Below are 19,488 nucleotides of genomic sequence, written 5' to 3' on the forward strand. Positions count from 1 at the left end.
ATATGACGCACAGTAGAGTCTCCGCCCCTTCCGTCCTGGGAGTAGGGGGCGGTACCTGGATTGCGCACAGGGTAGCAAGTACGTGGTTTTGTACGTTACACTCTGTAGTCATAAGTGCTGTTTCGCCCTTAGCTAACGAGGTTGGTTAAAAGTAATATTTTTCTGGAAGGGCAGAGGTTAGAAGAGAAACCGAGATGACAAGTGCCGGTGGAGTCCTAGGCTAGCGACGAACATGGAAGAGTCGACTCCACCAATGATTTCCACGTACAAAAACACTTTCCAAATTATGTTTTTCAAATTGTTTGGTACCTGTGCTGAGGTAGTGGGGCAGCTGCTTCCTATCCTTTCCGTGATTTCGTTTTTGCTTTCTGTCAGTTTCTCCTCTAGGCTCCTGTCATCCTCTCTCCCACTCCTTTTACTCGTTTTAAAGCAAAGGCTAGTGTGAGGGTAGCTACATCAACAACTCCCACTTAAAGCTAAGGGATTTTGGTAGCTTTAGCTGTCTACTGACCCTCCTTCGGTCCCATGTATTCCTCCATAGAAAAAACAAAACGTTCTGCTCAGTGGAGGTGCGTTCTTTCAAAGATCACAATTTCAGTGAGATAAATCAGTTCGGTTCAGAATGTTTATACTTGTTTACTTTTCTCGTGGCAGGCATTTTACTGATATTAAAAGTAAGTGAAGAAGATAAAATCCTTGAAATTCAAAAATAACTTAGTTGTTAATAACTATTATAAAGTTATTCGGAGAAGCAGGCTTGCATTCTCCCAACATGCTCTATGTTTTTGGTATCTTGAAAAGCAGGCTACACACCTTTTTGGTCCTCCACCTGGCAACTTGAGAACTTTGAGCTTCACCAATCACTTCCAGGAGTTCAGACTGTGATTGCATCTCCACAGACCAGCTTGAGGTACTTGATCTTTACAGTCTCCTAAATGCCAATTTAAAAATTTCCATGGAAACAGCAGTTCCCAGTTTCTTCCTTCACAGACATACAGAACATAGATATTTTGACCATCAACCCTGTTACAAAGTACCTGTCCTTTCAACCAAAGAGATAATGCAATACAAGAGTCAAAATAGGCTTCCCTACAAGAAGTATTAGATAGAACCATCGTTGTCATAAGAGAAAAATAATGGAGTGATCCCAAAAGTACAACTTTCATATTTGCAAGCTGTCTTGGATTTTAACTCTCTGGTTGAAATACCGAGATGATTCTACCACAGAACAATCTACAGAGATCAGAATGGATCAACATATGTAGAATATAAATAGACCCTGGGACCCTACAGAAGGGCAGGGTAATGACAGGTCATAGCAAAGAGATCCAGAATTTCAACAAGAGTTCACACTGGTGCTAGTTCCCAATCTAACACTCTCTTTGCTATCAGCAGAAACCTGTAGTTTTAGGATCCCTACAGAGCATGGTCAGTGTAAGCAGCCCTATTAATTAATGATAACATTAACATTTCTTGAGCACTTACTAGATGCCAGAAATTATTGCATTGCTCTCTCCAAATGGGGTAGTTGTTTTGACATCCTGGACAATAGCACTTTTAACTCCTTATAATGTGGTTATGGAGATGCAAGTTGCTACTTTTCCCCGAATCTCTATCTTTCCTTTTTCCTTAATCATATTCACTTAAGTATATCTGCATAGCTTGAATGTTATGGTAATTGGGAAAATCTTCCATCATGTTTTATTGCATGGTCCTACAAAGAAGCATTAGATTTTGTGGAAAGCAGATGGGTTTTAGAATTCTGAAGTCAATGATGATATGACACCTAATCCAAGAAAGGAAATAAAAAAGGCAAAAGACTGTGGTGGGTAAAGAATATGAAATTATATCTCAGTAGTTTAAATCTGGAGTATATAAATAAAGCTCAGGGCAAGCTACATATAACCAGATACCTTTTTTCCCTTTTAGGGGCAGGGAGGGGTGAAAGGAGTTATGATATACTCTTTTACTCTTCCATTGTAATAAAATAACTCAAGAAAAATAAATTAACTGTAGAAAAAAAGAAAAGGGCAATGTTTAAATGGTGCTTTGGAATTATGTGGATTTTATTTAACAATAGGCAAAATTTCCTGTCCTGTTAACATTGAGATAGGGATGGGGAGCAGACATTAAACAAGTAGATAAGGTGGGATTTTAGAAGGTAATAAATTACGCAGAGAAAATGCAGCAGAACTCAGCAGAAGGACTGCAAATGCTGGGCAGGGAAGGGCAAAATGGCTGTAATAGAGATTTGTTTGAAGAGCTGGAGAGGGTACTACTCACTCTTCCTGGGAGTGTGTGGTAGGCTTCAGAGAGGTGCTGTCTTGAAGAATGTGTAATTAATGAATTCCTTACCTAAGTGCTACAGGTACCTTAGACTTAACAATTTCCCACTAAATTCATCTTGTTTTCTCTCAAGCCTGTACTCTTCACTCCTTGCCCCATGCAGTTGATTCTGCCAACTGAATACGTCCGGTTCAGGTTCTTCTCCACCCCCACTATCTACTGGGGAGATGCAGTAGCTTCCTACTGGTCTCCCTGCAGCCACCCTTGCCTCTCTTCATTCTCTTCTCCATTATACCACCAGAGTGGCCTTTCTAAAATGCTCTGCATTGCCTAGAGGATATACTTCAGACTCTTAACATGTATCCAAAACTCTCCAGGACTTGGTTTCTTCCTTTCTCGAGAATTTTCTCATGCCCTTTCTTCCAAAAAGTCTTAGTTTCCAGCTATAACAAATTATTTGCAGTTTCTCTAATGTGCCCAACTGCTCTTGCATAATTTGTTTTGAGTCCGGAATTTTCCTGCTCTTCTACATTTTAAGTTTGGAATTCTCTGTTGTCTGCCTTTTAAATTGCCACTTGTCCATCAAAATCTACCTCATGTCATGGTCTTTATGAAGTTAGTGTTGCACCCTCTTCTCTAGTAGGCTTAGCAGGTCCCTCTTCCCTGTCCTTTGTGCTACTACTGTTCCTCTGTTTTAGCACTTGCACTGTACCAGTGAGCCCCTTAATGACAGTAACTGTGCCTTCCTCAGCTTTGTATATCCAGTACCTAGCCCAATAACTGGAATATAGTTGGAACTTAATAATTGTTAATGAGTTTGATTTTAGATGACCAAGGGACTTCCAGATAGAGAAATGTCCAATCAGAGGACAGTGGTGGTGGCACCTGTTACTGGCTTAAAAGTTATGGTTGAAGATCTGAATGAGAATTATATAAGCAAGGGATGATAAACTAGACAAACGCTGAAGTGGGACATCTTATTTAGGAAATAGGCTAAGGAAAAAGGAGCCAGAAAAAGGAGACTAGGGAAGAAAATGTCAAGAGCACAGGACTGTGCCTGGCATATATAGCTCACTAAATATTTATTGGATGAAAATTAGGGTTTAAAAAATGTATCTGGCATTGAAGGTACTTGGGTGTTTGTGATGCCAAAAAGGGGATGTTTGTAAACAATGAACACATTTCAGTTTTTTATTAATAGCTTTTTTCTTTTATATACATATATATACAAAATCCATATATATTCATTGTAGAAACATGAGAAGAAAATACAGACAAAAAGACAACCGGAAAACAAACATAATCCTGTCCAAAGATAGTGTAACCAAGTTATTCATACCTTTCTGACCTTATCTTGTGTATATCTACACTTTTAACCTAAAAGGAGCCATTCAATTTGTAACCTGCTTTTTACACTCGGTACATTGGAGAAACGGTGAATATTCTCCTACATTATTTCTAATGATATGCCGCTGTGGGACACATTAGCCTTCCTAAGTACAGTAATGCTTCCCAAAGTGAGGAAGGGGAGAGGAGGAGCCTTTCAAACTAGGAAGTCCTTGAGGGCTTGGACCGGGTGGAAGGTTGAGAGCAAGAGGGAGAGCGAGGCCAGGGCCTGCGGGCGGCCGGGGCGGGGCACAGCGGAGCAGGGGGCGGGGCACAGCGGAGCAGGGGGGCGGGGCGGCGTGTTGCGGTTATTCGGAGCGGGCAGTTCAAACCGACGGAGGGAAACGCGGCGGCCGGCGCGGAGCTGGCGTGGGGGTTGCCATAACCGGGCATCCCTAGGGGCGAGGCCGAGACTCCTCCCCGGCGCACCCAGCAGCGGCTGCTTGGCTCCTGGCCCTAGGCTCGCCCCGCCTGGCCCGCGCCCCGTGGGTCGGCCGCGCCTCGGCCTCTGGGTGGGTGGGAAGGGGGCACACCAGGTCTGAGCCCGGTAACGGGCCTCCGGGCGTCCAGGTCCCCGCCCCCATCCCCCACTGTGTTTTCCAGGTGCTCGGACTTGGGAGGCGAACGGCAGCCCTTTGCTTCCTCGCTCCCTGCGCTCCAGGTGACTCCCAGCGTCCTCGGCCGCCCCCAGCTTCTGTGCCGGCCCGGCCTGGGGAGGGTCGCGGGAGGCCGAGCGGATCTCTGACGCCGGTGAGGCCGTTACCCACCCACCCGCTGATAGCACCTCGCCCAGTAAATGACAACGCTGCTCCTCACACTGCCTTCTCAGGAACCCGAATTTGCGAAATTTACTCATTTCTGAGACTAGTTGGCCAAAACCAGGAATTAAGATTACTGTTGTCTGGAGGGCTGAGGAAATTCAAAATGATTTAGGCCTTTTCAAGTGTTAAAAATAATCCCTGCAGCATGTGCTCTATGTTCCCTCCAACTTTTAGCTTTCACCATGCTGCTGCACGTTTTAATTAATTGTTCAAACTAAAGTTTTTAGGTGGCCTTTCTTTGGCATGAATTTTAAAGGCAAAGATGAGAGATGTTCTTGTTTGAAGTCCTACATAACTTTCACGTCTAGTAGCTCAAGATTTGCTGATGGTAAGATTTTTCGCTTTAACAAATGAAGGAAATTTGGTTGTAATACAGTTAAATAATGTCATTTCATTCTCTGATTTGATAAGTGCTTTTTCTCTTTTTTAAAAGAGCACTTTGGAGATAAGTTTTCTCAACTCTTTGTCTGGAGCCTGGTTTTAAAAAGTGAATATCGAAGAGACTTGCTTGATTCATCAGAAAATCGTTGAGTCATTAAACTAAGGCCGTAATTTCACTTGAATAATCTTATAATAACATTAAGTTTTGAGAACAACGCCTTGGTGTAGTCGAAAGATGAAAATGACAGGAGAGAAAGCACTTGGAGGCAACTTCAAATGTGTAGATAAACAGGAAAAAAACCTCCAATTTTTTCTGTTCATAACAAGTAATCTGTGGACTTTAGGGGAAGGGGATCCCAGTTTGTTTCTGGAAACTTGCCTTTCAGTTTCCCAATTTCCAGCATGGTGAGACACCTAGTGGTGAAGTGGCGGAATAGTTAAATTTGTTTCAACTTTAAAAGGACTCTGACCTAATTTTATCAAATTGAGTGAAAGCTGTTACTTAATAGAATGATTCTCAGGGGAGGAAACGTAATTTTAAAACACATTCTTATTAATTTAATATTTGGAAATAAAAAATTGTTCTAAAATATAATACAAATTCTAGAAAGCAGAGTTTGAGGCCGGGTGCCGTGGCTCACCCCTGTAATCCTAGCACTCTGGGAGGCCGAGGCGGGTGGATCGCTCGAGGTCAGGAGTTCGAGACCAGCCTGAGCGAGACCCCCCCCCCCCCCGTCTCTACTAAAAATAGAAATAAAAAAAAATTATCTGGACAACTAAAAATATATTTACAAAAAATTAGCCGGGCATGGTGGTGCATGCCTGTAGTCCCAGCTACTCGGGAGGCTGAGGCAGGAGGATTGCTCGAACCCAGGAGTTTGAGGTTGCTGTGAGCTAGGCTGACACCACGGCACTCACTCTAGCCCAGGCAACAAAGTGAGACTCTGTCTCAAAAAAAAAAAAAAAATAGAAAGCAGAGTTTGATAATCATGGCTCATGAGCATGTGCAGAAGTTAGTGATCTGAGAGAATGTATAGTAGAAGAGGACATGTGAGATTTATGAAAAAGGAGTATAGATTTAAAAGGTTAAAAAACACTTAGGTATTTTTTCCATCAAAAATGATCTTCTAATAATCATTATACCATAAGGAAATAATTTTGTTTTGTTTTTACAGTAGCAATTTGCTTTTGTAACAAAGCTTATTTCACTCACATATTTAACTGATGTAACTTAGATTTAAATAAATTACTATTCCATTACAGTCAACTAAAATATATCTTCCCAAGATCTTTTAATAGAGAAACGTCATGCCATTTAGCCTGGAGAAAACTTTGAAGGAATAACAATGTTCTAAGTGCCTTTTGAATAATCTGGAGAAATATCAAAAGTATAATAAATTTCTTTTCTTAGCTTTTTTGAGTTAAGATTTAATCCAGATTTCTAAAAAGAAGGAATATGATGATACTGTTCAATAGGTGAAAGAGTAAACTATTTCCTACTGATATTCCTTGCTCATGTAATTACTAAGTAACTGTTCTTCTTTAAGTAATTGAGTTGAATTCTTATTTACAGCTTCAAGAATGTTATATGCAAGAACAGGGTCTCTGTTGTTTAAAAAAAAAGGAATATTATAAAGGGTGGTTTTCCCACAAATAGTTGCCTATTATCTGTGAATTCAAGCCAGCAACTGGGCCTTATGTCTCAAAATATTTAGAAACTGAAATATGAATGAGTACAACATGCCAAGTTTGAAATGGCCCTGTATCTAGGGTGCGGTGGTTTATTTTGGTTAGCTCGAGAAGAATGTGTCAGTAATTTAGAGTCTTTGTAAAGATGTAAGTCTGAGAATTTAGACCTTGTGAATGGTCATGGGAACTAGATTTCTGCAACAGGTCTATGTTATATGTGTGAACAACATTACCCTGGAGTTCAGCCTATTGCAGTCAGATATAGTGGCAGCACTCATAGTTTGATGTATTTCTGAAAGTCATGTTTAAAAAATAGCATATAGTGTTTTTAAGTAGTTTTATTTACATCCCAGAACTTTTAAAAGAAATAGACTAGCATATATACCCTAGAATATTAAAACTAAGTTCATGTACTTTAGTTCTGTTAAAGTCATCATAAGGTAATAAAATAATCTAAAAATGCTGCTGCTAGGTTTTTTCCTTAAGGGTAGTTCAAAAAAATTTGTGCTTGATACTTACTATGGTTAAGTCAAGTGATCTGTGAGCATTTATAACCTGAAAATGGTTTTATGGTTTTATGATGTCAAAAAGTTGTTTTAAGTAGGATACACATCAGTTCATTGTGAAGTAGATTTGGTTTTTTAAAGTAACTTTTTAAAATTGCCATACAATTTTCAATTATTATCTGTATTCCTAACAAATAATGTATTTTGGTGTAAGCTGCCTGGCTACTCATTGCAAAAAAAGAATAAATTTCTTTTTGTTTTATAGAAACAGAGATTTTGAAGATGTCACAAAGGCACTCAGGTCACGCTAGCCCTGGAGCGGGAAATGAGGTGGACTCTCCTACTGTCAATTTCAAGTACTGCAACTTCAGAGATTTCTCCACATCTTCATTTCAAGATAGTGCCTATAATGAGTTAAAATCTTATAGCTTTGATAATACAGATAAAGAATTTTTTAGAAAGAAAGAAAAAAGCCCAACAGTAATCCATGAGCATCCTGAAACTTCAGGCCTGAGCTTCCCAGATCCTTTAGAGTCTCACACTCCAGAAAAGAAATTTCTCTTCTCTCCGAAGGAAGAGGATAAAAGCCCAGAACTTTGGGAAACTCCTAAAATCAAAAAATATTTACTGCCCAGAAGGTTGGATGTAGCTTTCTCTCTTCTAACAGGAGACTCTGAATCACAAAATAATTCTTTAGAAAGTAGTGTAAGCCAAGTTCTCGATTTAGAAAAAAATATTACAAGCAGTACTTCAGATGTTCTAAGGCAAAATTATTTTAGCTCTTTAGTGACGAGTACTTTAAAAACAGAAGAAGTGACTTCAAGTAGTCAAAAATTGAGACTTAATTTTTCTCAACAAAAGACTTCCACAATAGATAATTCCAAAGATGATAGCCTATTTGAAGTTGAATGTATATCTCCAATTCAGGGCAATAATTTTAAAGACTCTACCACACATGACTTTAGCGATAGCAGTTTATGCATTAGTGATGAGAATACATACCACGAACTTCTGGGCCCCTCTATTAGTGGAACAACTTGTGGAACAGGTGAAGACATATTTGTGACTCCAATAAGTAATCTTGTAGCAAATATTAAATTTAATGCAAGTCAAGCACCTTTTCCTTCAACTGAAGTGAGAGGCAATATTTCAACTCCTGAAGACAGTGGTTTTAACTCACTGAGCTTGGATAAATCAGAAGATTCCCTCTCTGACCAAGAGGGTTCTTTTCATGAGTTGCTTCAGAAACATAAAGGAACTCTCAAAGTGGGGGACACCATAAGAAAGTCAAGGCGTCTTGTAAGGACAAGAAGACTTTCCACCCTTCGGGAGCAAGGCTCACAGTCAGAGGCAGAAGAGGAAAAGCAGACTGTCCACTCTGACTCTGAAGCAAGACCAGCAGCTGCTTCTGACCTCTCAGAGAGTCAGCTGAGCAGTGATAAGAGTGAGGATTTGACTTTAAGCTTTAAGGATTTATCAAAGACCCCAGCGTTGCAATTAGTGCATGAGCTCTTTATGAAAAGGAAAAGGAAAAGATTTCAGCAAAACAGTGCACATGAATTCTTAGAAGAAAGGGATGGGGGCAAAATAGCTGTACTGCAGTGTTTACTTGCAGGACTGATTGGCAAGAAAATGGGTTTAGAAAAACTAGACATCTTAACAGAATTAAAATATAGAAATTTACAGCATATTCTTGCTATGGTTTTAGATTCCTTGACTGCAGAAAGCCTATGCAGGTAAGAAATAAAAGTTGCTTATGAAATAAAACTTCTATGTTTTTTTAAGTTGGAAAGCTTTTCTGTGACTCAAGTGGTTGTCCTATTCTTTTGTTTGTTTTGTTTTATTATCTCTATCTCTGGTTGTCTTATACTGTATCAAAGATGGTTTAAGTGAACTTCCCAATAAAACTTGTTAGTATAGTTCCTTCTATTTAAAAGCCTGCTTTAGTAGCAACAATATAACCTTTTGTTGAGTAAAGTTCTTATCACTGTCATTTGGAAAGAGTTTTTAAAAGTTGAACTTTAAATTTTCATGATGGCAAGCTTTATTCCATGGAAGTTGCTTAATGATTTATTTAATACTTCAAATCCTATTGTCAGATAGCAAATTGTATTAAAGTTATGACACTTTGTCAGAAATAATGTAAAGCATTGTAACTGAGAAATGACAACATACAAAGGATACCGTTTAATTATTTAAGTTCTAGAATCCAAGAACAATGGTTAGCTTTCATTTTAGGGTTTGGTCTTTCCAGAGACCAAAGAAATGTGGATTATTTCATTTTCATGGCTAACACAGCAGGGAAAGTTAATTACTTTGGGGAATTTCAAGAATTTAAAAACTGAAGAATTTGTGTTTGCAGATATTCCAGTAGATTGAAGGTGCTACATAATTAAAGAAAGACTAAGACGTTTAGGAGTATTGAGGGTGGGAGGTGGGGTTACTAAATACTAAAATGAGACTGTGTTCATGCTGGCAATTTGGGGAAGTTGCAGAGCTATCAGAAAACAAGAACCTTGGGAATGCCGTGGCCAGGAAGGAGGGAAGTCAAGTGGAACAGGATTTCTGCAAGGTGGTGGTTGGGGGAGATCTTGATAGGTATAAAGAGTTCATAGAGTTCTTGTTTTTATGGCTAGTACTTCTATCAAAGCCCATCTTCACTTTTCCTCCATACATTAATTGTAGGCTATTGTAGATAATTGTAGAATTCCAGAGCTGGAAATCTTTTGAGATATCTAGTTCAATCATGTATTTTACAGATGAGGAAGTTTGAGACCCAGAAGTTAAGTGACCTGCCAACAGTCACTGAAAGAGATAGGAATTGATCTAGTCTACAATTGAGTTCTTGAATTTCTAATCCAGTATTTTTCCAACAACTCTTATTAAAGTTTAAGGCCTTTTACAATAGAGTTGATCAGGAATATATGTGGTGTAACCCAAATAGGATAATAAACAGATTAGTGCACCCATAGGTATATGCCTTTTAAAAATGTTCAAAAGATAAGTTATTTGTTTAAAAAATTAAGGAGATGGCTGAGATATAGGAATGTTATTTTATATTGGATATGGACCAGTTAATATGTAAAATCAGGTGACAGTTTTGGGTGGTCATTTGTGCTAGCAGTTTAGTTGACATTCAGTCATATTTCTACAATTACCTCTCCTGCCCATCCCTCCAAACTTAAAACTTACAACATTTGCACTACAGAATGTGTATTTGTGTTAGCAGTGCCATTCTTGGTAACGAGAGTTGATGGTCAGTTGAAATATTTGTGGCAATACCCAATTATATAGTTCATTTCTTCCCCATTAATGGGTGACTTTCTGCCTATTCCTTTCCTTCCCCCTGAGATAAGGCACATATATCAGCTTAGAGAGAGGCAATGGCAACTGAAATGGCCATGGTAGCTGGAAGAATAGTAGTGTTGACAACTCAAGCATCACCTGGGGCCCTCCGTACCAAGTGATTCTTTTTTACAATCTTCTTATCCCTCACCTTATTCCCTTTGAGTGATTTGTTACAACAGAGTAATTAAAAAGACTAGATTAACAGTTGAGAATTACTTTTTCTTTAACAATTAATATAGTCAAAGTTATTGCTAAATAAGCAATCACTGGACAAAAATTGTGTTTTTTCTTTAGTTGCCTCCTCCTCAGAAACTTTAGTTAATAAAATGGGAACTTTGTGGTGCTACCCATAATAGTATTTATGATTTGGCACTTAGTACTGCCAATGAAGGATTAATTGTTCTTACATTTATTTAATCAAAATGACAGATTTGTTAAACACAGTAATAGGAGAAATTGATAAAACCTCTTGTGCTACAGAGGATAATCATTTGCTGCATATCGTGTTCTAAATTTTTCATCTTAATGTCACGTTTGAAGTTAAATCCTCTTAATCAGTCTCCCAGTGGACCCACATTGGCTTTATATGACCATTTATAAAATAGTAATCTCTCAATGTAATGCTGGCATATACTTAATATTTTAATAGGAATTCTTTCATATGGTAACTCAGTATGGAACAACAATGTTGACCAAGTCATATTTTTATTTTAAAATATATTTTTTAGCACTGACTATGAAGAGCAAGGTCATATTTTTAATGTAAATTTTTAGGTTTAAATTTACTGCCCAAAATCTTTAAAACAAGTTTTTTTTATTAGTTAGCAAACACAAAAAATGTTAATCTTGTGGAATATATACAATATAAGGACTGATCTTTTTGTTATAGTGTTTGGAAAGTAAGCAGAAATTGGCGCGAAATTGTTATTCAAGATAAGAGAGCAAATCGGAGGAGGAAATTTTACATCATACAACTGAAAACAGATTCTGAGGTAATGTATATAATACTTTTCTAAAATGGATTTTTATAAATATGTAATAATCCCATACTGCTAGACAACCTAATTTGGTTTTCTTGCTATCTTTTAAGCTTTTGTATTTAGCAGAGATTCACTCATAAACTCTTTACTTTTCCCAAACTCTATTTTCACCTAGTCTTTAAGTGGAGTAGACTGCATGACATCAAGAACAGCTTGTTGGGTTTTGATGCTGTTTAAGTGTACGTGCTGTTAGCAGCATTTGAATACCAATGATATGCTGGATGCTATTCATAATTAGATACCCTGATAACATTTTTATCCAGTCTTTTGAGTGGATATTATATGCCAGTAACTGTGCCAGTTGCTCAGATTAGAATGGTGAACATTTCTGACATGGTCCCTGTCCTCTTGGAGCTCATACCCCGGAGATGATACAAGTAAACAAGTGACTACAATACAGGTGTGTCAGAGAAAGCTCAGAGTTTTATTGGATTCAAAGGAGTGTTTACTTGGCAATCAAGGGGAGTGTATCTCAGCTGAGACTTGATTGACGAGTTAGCAGTTAGCCAGGTAAAGAAGATGGGGAAGAGGGAATAGCATATACAGGCCTGTAGGTGAGAAAGCATAGCAGATTTGTACCTGCGATTTGTACCTGTATTGCCTTGAGGATTTGAGATCTGGGTTTAAAGTTACAAGAAAAGTCCTATAGAACCTGATGAATTCTTCCCAGACACACTACTTTGTGTAACAGGCTTCTGATTACTCTAGTAACCTATGTCTGATTGTAGACTCAACTTTTCAGCCAAAACAGATTTTGAGAGTTCTCTATCTTATTCTTGTTCTACTAAAAATTATTTAATAACATACTGTAAGTAAATTTCTAATTTGACTAAATGTAATAATTGAGATGAAATATAACAGAAACAAATATGAACACCTAGATATAGACTGGTGGGTTTCTCATTACAATGAAATTTTAGGGATTGTTGTTAACTAAAACTTTGAATTTCCTTTTTATTCTGAAGAAAAGTTTTACCTGCTCATCTGTTCAGAGCTCCTGGCTACTTACTGCTGCAGCTGCTGGTTCTGGGAGATTATGTTAGGTCATTGAATGTGAAATGTCTGATTTCAAATCAAAAGTTTAGTTTATTATATCTCAAACAAGAAGCAGTACAATTAATCAAAGTATGCACTCAAACTATCGACACAGTTTTGCCATCTTAATGGTAGCTTGCTTATGCCAGCAGCCAAGAAGCATGGAGAGCAAGTGGTGATGAAATCATAAAAGGCATTTTCCACAAGTTGTTGAGAATTGAATATTTTTCCTTGCAAGAAGTGGTCCAAAGCCTGGAAGGAGTAGTAGTCAGTTGTTGCAAGGTCTGGTGAATACAGTTGATGACAGAGAGTTTCCAAGTCCAGCCTCTGTAGTTTGAGCAGCGTTGTTTGTGTAACATGTGGTCAAGTGTTGTCTTGCAAGAGGATTGGCCTGTCTCTGTTGACCAATCTCAGCTGCTTAATTGCAAGCATCTTCATCATTTCATCCAATTGGTTGCAGTAGACATCCACTGTAATCAACTGACCAGGCTTCATGAAACTGCAGTGGACAATACCACCGCTGGACCACCAAACAGTCACCATTAGCTTTTTTTGATAAATATTTGGTTTTGGACTGTGTTTCGGCACTGTATCTTTTTCCAACCATCATGCCGAATGCTTGCGATTGTCAAAAAGAATTCATTTTCACCGCACTTAACAATATGGTGTAGAAATGGTTTGTCTTTATGTTGTAACAGCAAAGAAAGGCAAACTTGAGACGATTTCTCTTCTGATGCTTATTTAATTCCTCTGGAACCCATCTATCCAGCTTCTTTACCTTGCAGTTTGTTTCAAATGGTCCAATAATGTTGGATTAGTAACATCAAACCTTGCTGCTAATTCCTGTGTAGGTTTCACTACAGCTTTCAGCTCATCATTATCCACCTTGGTCTCAGGGTGCCCATGTGGCTCATTTTCAAGATTAAAATCACCAGAATGGAACTTCTCAAACCATCGATATACTATGTGTTCATTAGCCCCATCCTTCCCCAACACTTCGTTGATATTTTGAGGTCTGTGCTGCATTGGTTCCACAACAGAACTCATATTCAAAAATAACACAGTTTTTTTTTTTTTTTTGAGACAGAGTCTCACTCTGTTGCCTGGGCTAGAGTGCCGTGGCGTCAGCCCTAGCTCACAGCAACCTCAAACTCCTGGGCTCAAGCAATCCCACTGCCTCAGCCTCCCAAGTAGCTGGGACTACAAGCATGCACCACCATGCGCGGCTAATTTTTTCTGTATATTTTTAGTTGTCCAGCTAATTTATTCCTATTTTTTTAGTAGAGATGGGGTCTCGTTCTTGCTCAGGCTAGTCTTGAACTCCTGAGCTCAAATGATCCACTTGCCTCGGCCTCGCAGAGTGCTAGTATTACAGGCATGAGCCACCGCTCCCAGCCATAACACAAATTTTTTTATATGGTTTCACAAAATTGCTCTAAAAAAAATTTGAAAGATAATCACAAGCCAAAACATGCATTTGCAACACTGAGGATGTACCTTCACAATAAAATAAAGCTAGAAGTGTCAAAGTGAAATATCAGAGATATCAACTGTCAAAGTTAGTACTTAAGGAAATCGGACATTTCATACTTAATAACCTAATACCAGTGAAGATATTAATTGCCTTCTTAACATACCCTTTTATATTGCTGCCCTACATGCTAGGGAAAAACTTAAAAAACAGTTTTTAAGCAAGCACCATTAATATTTAAAAGTTTGGCTCCATATGTTCCTTAGTTCCTCTAAGGTAGAAACATGTGGCTGTGTCAGCACATTACCTTCAGGTAATTCCAGATAAAATATTTTCTCCTCATATTATAGGCATCATTTTTTTTAAAAAAACTTGTTTTTTTAAAGAATTATACTTTTTTTCCTTTCTTAAACTCGTTTTCTTATTTTCTTTTGCTTTTCAGAACTTTTTAAAAAGTAATAAAAGTATATGGTTTAAAAAGTCAAATTGGACTATTACATTTATAACAAAACACACCATTCTCCTGTGCTGTCTCTTCATGCTCTTGATTCTTTCCCAATCAATGCAATCACTTTCAATGCTTTAGTTGTTTCTTCTAGTATTTACTTCCATATTTCTAACTAATAAGCTTTTATTGCTATTTCTTTTTTTCTATATAGGGATTAAGTTAGCTCTTTACCCTTTCATTACTACTACCACTACGTACCTAACCCCCCACCCAGCCTCTGAATTCCTTTCTTTTATCTTATGACTATAATTATACCACCATTTGCTAGTGAATCAGAATTAGGGGATGACATGAATAAAACTATTGAGATTATTATTACTTTTTCACAGTTACAACATATTGTACATTACACCTAACTTTTTTTTTTTTTTTTTGAGACAGAGTCTCGCTCTGTTGCCCGGGCTAGAGTGAGTGCCGTGGCGTCAGCCTAGCTCACAGCAACCTCAAACTTCTGGGCTCAAGCGATCCTACTGCCTCAGCCTCCCGAGTAGCTGGGACTACAGGCATGTGCCACCATGCCCGGCTAATTTTTTCTATATAGATTTTTAGCTGTCCAAATCATTTCTTTCTATTTTTAGTAGAGACGGGGTCTCACTCTTGCTCAGGCTGGTCTCGAACTCCTGAGCTCGAGCGATCCACCCGCCTCGGCCTCCCGGAGTGCTAGGATTACAGGCGTGAGCCACCGCGCCCAGCCTACACATAACTTTTTTCATAGTTAATAATTGTCTAGCTTTTCTTTCTTTTCCTTCCTTCCTTCCTTTCTTTCTTTTTTACTCTTTCTTTGCTTTCTTTCTTTCCTTTTAGTGTTTCTCCATACAGATCCCTGATTCATCTTCCATTATCCACCAGAACTGAAAGTCTCCTCTGTGTGAGTCCAAACAAATCAGGTATTCTACCTGTTTATTCTGTTTCTCAGAGACCTCCTTCCTGGGGCCCTTTGCCCTCCTATTCCAATATGGACTGGTTGCTTTCTCCCTGAGCTATACCAATGGATCATTACCAAAACAAAAAAATTATAAAAGGAAGTTGTTTGATGGTTTTCCTCACACTTGTATAGTGTTACTGAAAGCTTCTGATCCGGCACAGAACAGGTGTGCATAATAGGATCTCAACTTTATCTGTTTTCTTTGGAACAGTGAGAATGAGCATTAGAATTAGAATACCACACCTTTTCTATTGAATTTCTTAATTCTTCATTGTTCTTTCATATTTGTAGAAATGAACAACCATCAGATGACTCCATCTTCACATTTAAATATTTTCTGGTAATGTGATGATAGCTATATTGCGGAAATTTTTGCACTCATGAATGTATGCATTTGTTGACTGCTTTGCCTCTTGTTGAGAGAGAGTATTATAGCACATGTTTTAAGCTTCATGAGGACAGAGTTTACACTGTTTTATTCACTTGACATCTATTCAGTGTTCTATAAATATTTGTTAAGTGAATGAATGTTTCTGCTGTGGTTGAAATTTGCTTCAACATCATATCTTTCTTCGTTTTTTTGGTGCATGCATAATCACTGTATTTACCAACTGCATTGAAACCCAGTTAGGTATTCTCCTTTTAGTGTGTTCTTAGGACATGCGCTGTAGCCTAGGCTGGAAATCATTTATGCAAATGTAGAATAAAGAGATGTATTACAAGTCCTTGAGATAATTGGTAAATTCAGCATGTTCAATATGTTCAATTGGTATTCATTCTAATTTCTGAAGACCTACATTTATTCATTACATTTATGCATATATTTTTAAACTATTAATCATGTGATTCTTCAAGACCAGCTAATCTCATCTCCTGTACTTATCCTACTGTAATTTCTCATGCTTTAGCTCTTTCCACAGTTAAGAGCCAATTGCGGTAAAGGGAGACTATCAAGCGAGAGGAAACATAATTAAAGTTGGACATGTAAGGAAATTCACTGGTAGTACTTTTTTTTTTTTAAGGGGGGAGTCACACTCTGCTGCACAGGATTGCAGTGGTGTGATCATAGCTCACTCTAGCCTTGAACTCCTGGGCTTAAGCAATCCTCCCACCTCAGTTTCCCAAGCAGTTAGGACTACAGGTGCACACCACCACACCCAGCTCATTTTTTTTTTCCATTGTTTTGGAGACAGGGTCTTGCTCTGTTGCCCAGGCTGGTCTTGAACTCTTAGTCTCAATTGATCCTCCTGCCTCAGCCTCCTGAGTAGCTAGGATTATAGGCCATAGTACATTTTATTTTGATAAGTGGTTAAGTATGTCAATCTGTTTTTTAAAAGCTTACTATTTTTTCCTCATTACCAACTTTAACAAAATAGACTATAAGGATTACTCATTGAACATGTTTCTTTTAATTTTTAATTATTTTTATATTTTCAAGCTTTATTAAGGTATAACTGACAGAAATTATATATATTTAAGGTGTACAACATGATGCTTTGATATATGTATATATTGTGAAATGATTATCACAATCAATGTAATTAATATATTTCTTGACTGAATACTTGAGTAATGAGGCAATACAGTTCAGATGAGAAAGATTTTTTCCCCTTTTACAATATCAAAGCTGTTGAAAATTTAACTGTAGAAATGAATCAGCACCACTTATTTGCAAAAATCAGCCAGAAGTAATTGGGCTTCTAACCTGTCCCATTGTTCTTGTGACATGTGGCTAAGGTAAGAAATCTTCAGAGAATTTCATAATATCCCATAGCAAAGTTTCAAAAGATTCACTTCTTCTTAGAGCTTGGCTTAACACAGGGTTGCAAACTGTGGTCTATAGGCCAAGACTCGTCCACTACTGATTGATGTAAGCTTCATCGGAACATAGCCCCACTCTTTTGTTTACTTCTTGTCTACAGCTGCTTTCTCCAGGACCACAGAGTTGAGTAGCTGCAACTATATGGCCTGCAAAATCTAAAATAGATACATACTATCTGGTCCTTTTCAGGATAAGTTTGCTTAAAATAAATGGAAAAATAGCCAATCATGCAGACAGAGCCAGAATTTATTGTTTTAATTTTTTCTTTGTATATAGTTCTTTGACTTTTAAATGTTACATGAGAAAAATTTTTTTTTCCTAAAAAAGAATGGTCTAGGGAGAAAATTCTGGTGGTATAAAACCACTCCCAAGCATTTAATCCATGTGCGTCAGAAAGCTATTGACTCCTCTTGTCTTTTACCACAGGGAGCTGTATTAAATGTTGAGGATGCTGCCACTCGGCTCCATCTTTTAAATCGCTCAGCCTTACGATCTGTGCAAGCAGAGGCTAGGACATCCAGTTCTCAGAAAGAGCAAGTGTCAACATTATCTCCCTGGGGAGAAGTTTTGACACCTTTAGCAAGCTCTTCTGTTACTCCCTTAAGTAGTAAACAGGAAGAATATGTTAAGGTGAGTATTTATTATAAGTTATTAGAAAAAAATATTTACAGAGTTTGAAATAAAGCTCTTCTTTATATGAAACCGGAAGATTTAGTGTATATGCTTTCACTGCAGGTTGCCAAAACACTTTTTATTGATGAAGCCTTAAAACCTTGCCCAAGGTGCCAATCCCCTGCTAAGTACCAGCCATATAAGAAAAGGGGACTGTGTAGCCGCAAAGCCTGTGGTTTTGACTTTTGTGTGTTATGTTTGTGTGCTTATCATGGGTCTGAAGAATGTAGTAGAGAAGCAGCAAAGTCAAGAACTAGAAAAGATGCTGTCCCAGGAAGTACCCAGAGTAAGCGGAATTTAAAACGCCTCTAAAGAGACTAAATATAAAAGACACATTCCCCCATGCAGTGTTTTATTTGTCTGACGTAAAATTATGAATATTTTGAACATGTGCAAATCTTCCCATTAATGACAGATGATGGTTTATTTCCTAGTTTGTATATATTAGAATCTGTGTCATTGTATGTTTTCTTTAAAGTGATGAGTTTTGAAAAACTTTTATTTTACTATGTCATTTTTATCCATTTTAATAACGTAGTGTTTTAAATAAAGAATATTCAGTGTTTTCATATGCATGTATTTTACTGTTTTATGTAACATTTTAAATTTCTGCATTTCATCACTATGTGTTGAAATGTTCTTCATTCAGTTTTAAAAATTAGTTTTCCAAATACTAAAAATTTTGAACTTGACACAGATGGCCTTATAGATTTGGAAAATGAGTACTTGACTGAAATGAAATATAAATAAAATGTTTTCAGAAGTTCTATGAATTTACTCTATAATTTCAATCTTTGTCTTATTTGGCATATTTGAATAGACTTCTAGTTAAGTAAAATTTACTTAATATTGATAACTAGGAAGATATAAAAAGTAAATTATAGGAAATATGTGGTTACTCATAATGGGAGTCTTAGTTAATAAACCCTTATAAGTCATACATTTCAAATAAGTACTTTAAAAAATTCTAGAGCTATAGTCACAGATTTAATTTATTTAATATATCCTGGGTATTAATATTTTGACAAATTTGGGCTGATTGGAAAAGATAGTTTTTTTTTAAAAATAAGGTTTACTAAGTTATTTAGGAAGTACCTCTTCAAAAATGATTTGAGGTTTTGCATGTTCCATTTGGAGAACAGCAGCAAAAAAGAGATAAGTTCTATTGTTGAACAAATTACTAAAACCATGGGGAAATTTGAAGATAGTTTAACAATTTTTTTCTTTGTGTTTAGGTATCTCTTATGTATATATATGTGTGTGTACACTCTACAGATTTAAATGTAGTTCTTATATGCTATTTTAATAAATCAATTTAAAGTATGAATTAGACATAAAAATATTTGGGAACATTTGCCTTGAATTTTAATTTGTTGCTTACAATAAAATTTTGATTAACTGCTAAATATTAAATTTTTATCTATATCTTTTCTAATTCCACAAAGGATTTTTGGAAGCCAAACATAAATATGAGCAAAGTGTTAGTTGTGTTTCATAAAAGTTACAAAATTTCTGAATTTTACATCACATTTTCTGATTTATTTGATTCTAACCAAGTTCAGTTTTTAATTCCTATTTAATTTCCTGAGACATCTTCT

General features: G+C 37.2%; 1 protein-coding gene across 1 annotated transcript; it reads left to right on the forward strand.

Annotated features, from left to right (window-relative positions):
• Window positions 1-4,400: 4,400 nt before the first annotated feature.
• Window positions 4,401-18,655, forward strand: FBXO43 (F-box protein 43). Its single transcript, XM_045560400.1, has 5 exons — window positions 4,401-4,821; window positions 7,335-8,805; window positions 11,307-11,409; window positions 17,645-17,848; window positions 17,954-18,655. The coding sequence occupies exons 1-5, from the start codon at window positions 4,737-4,739 to the stop codon at window positions 18,200-18,202; spliced, it is 2,112 nt and encodes a 703-aa protein (XP_045416356.1). The 5' UTR covers window positions 4,401-4,736; the 3' UTR covers window positions 18,203-18,655.
• The last annotated feature ends 833 nt before the right edge of the window (window positions 18,656-19,488 follow it).

Source organism: Lemur catta, chromosome 9 (assembly GCF_020740605.2).
Source record: "Lemur catta isolate mLemCat1 chromosome 9, mLemCat1.pri, whole genome shotgun sequence".
NCBI lineage: Eukaryota > Metazoa > Chordata > Mammalia > Primates > Lemuridae > Lemur > Lemur catta.

Bases quoted from the DNA above. Each gene is read 5' to 3' on its own strand.
- FBXO43 (XM_045560400.1), top strand. From the start codon at position 4,737: ATGAATTTTAAAGGCAAAGATGAGAGATGTTCTTGTTTGAAGTCCTAC. The intron at 4,822-7,334 runs GTAAGATTTTTC...TTTGTTTTATAG, and splicing joins TAGCTCAAGATTTGCTGATG to AAACAGAGATTTTGAAGATG. The intron at 17,849-17,953 runs GTGAGTATTTAT...CTTTCACTGCAG, and splicing joins AACAGGAAGAATATGTTAAG to GTTGCCAAAACACTTTTTAT.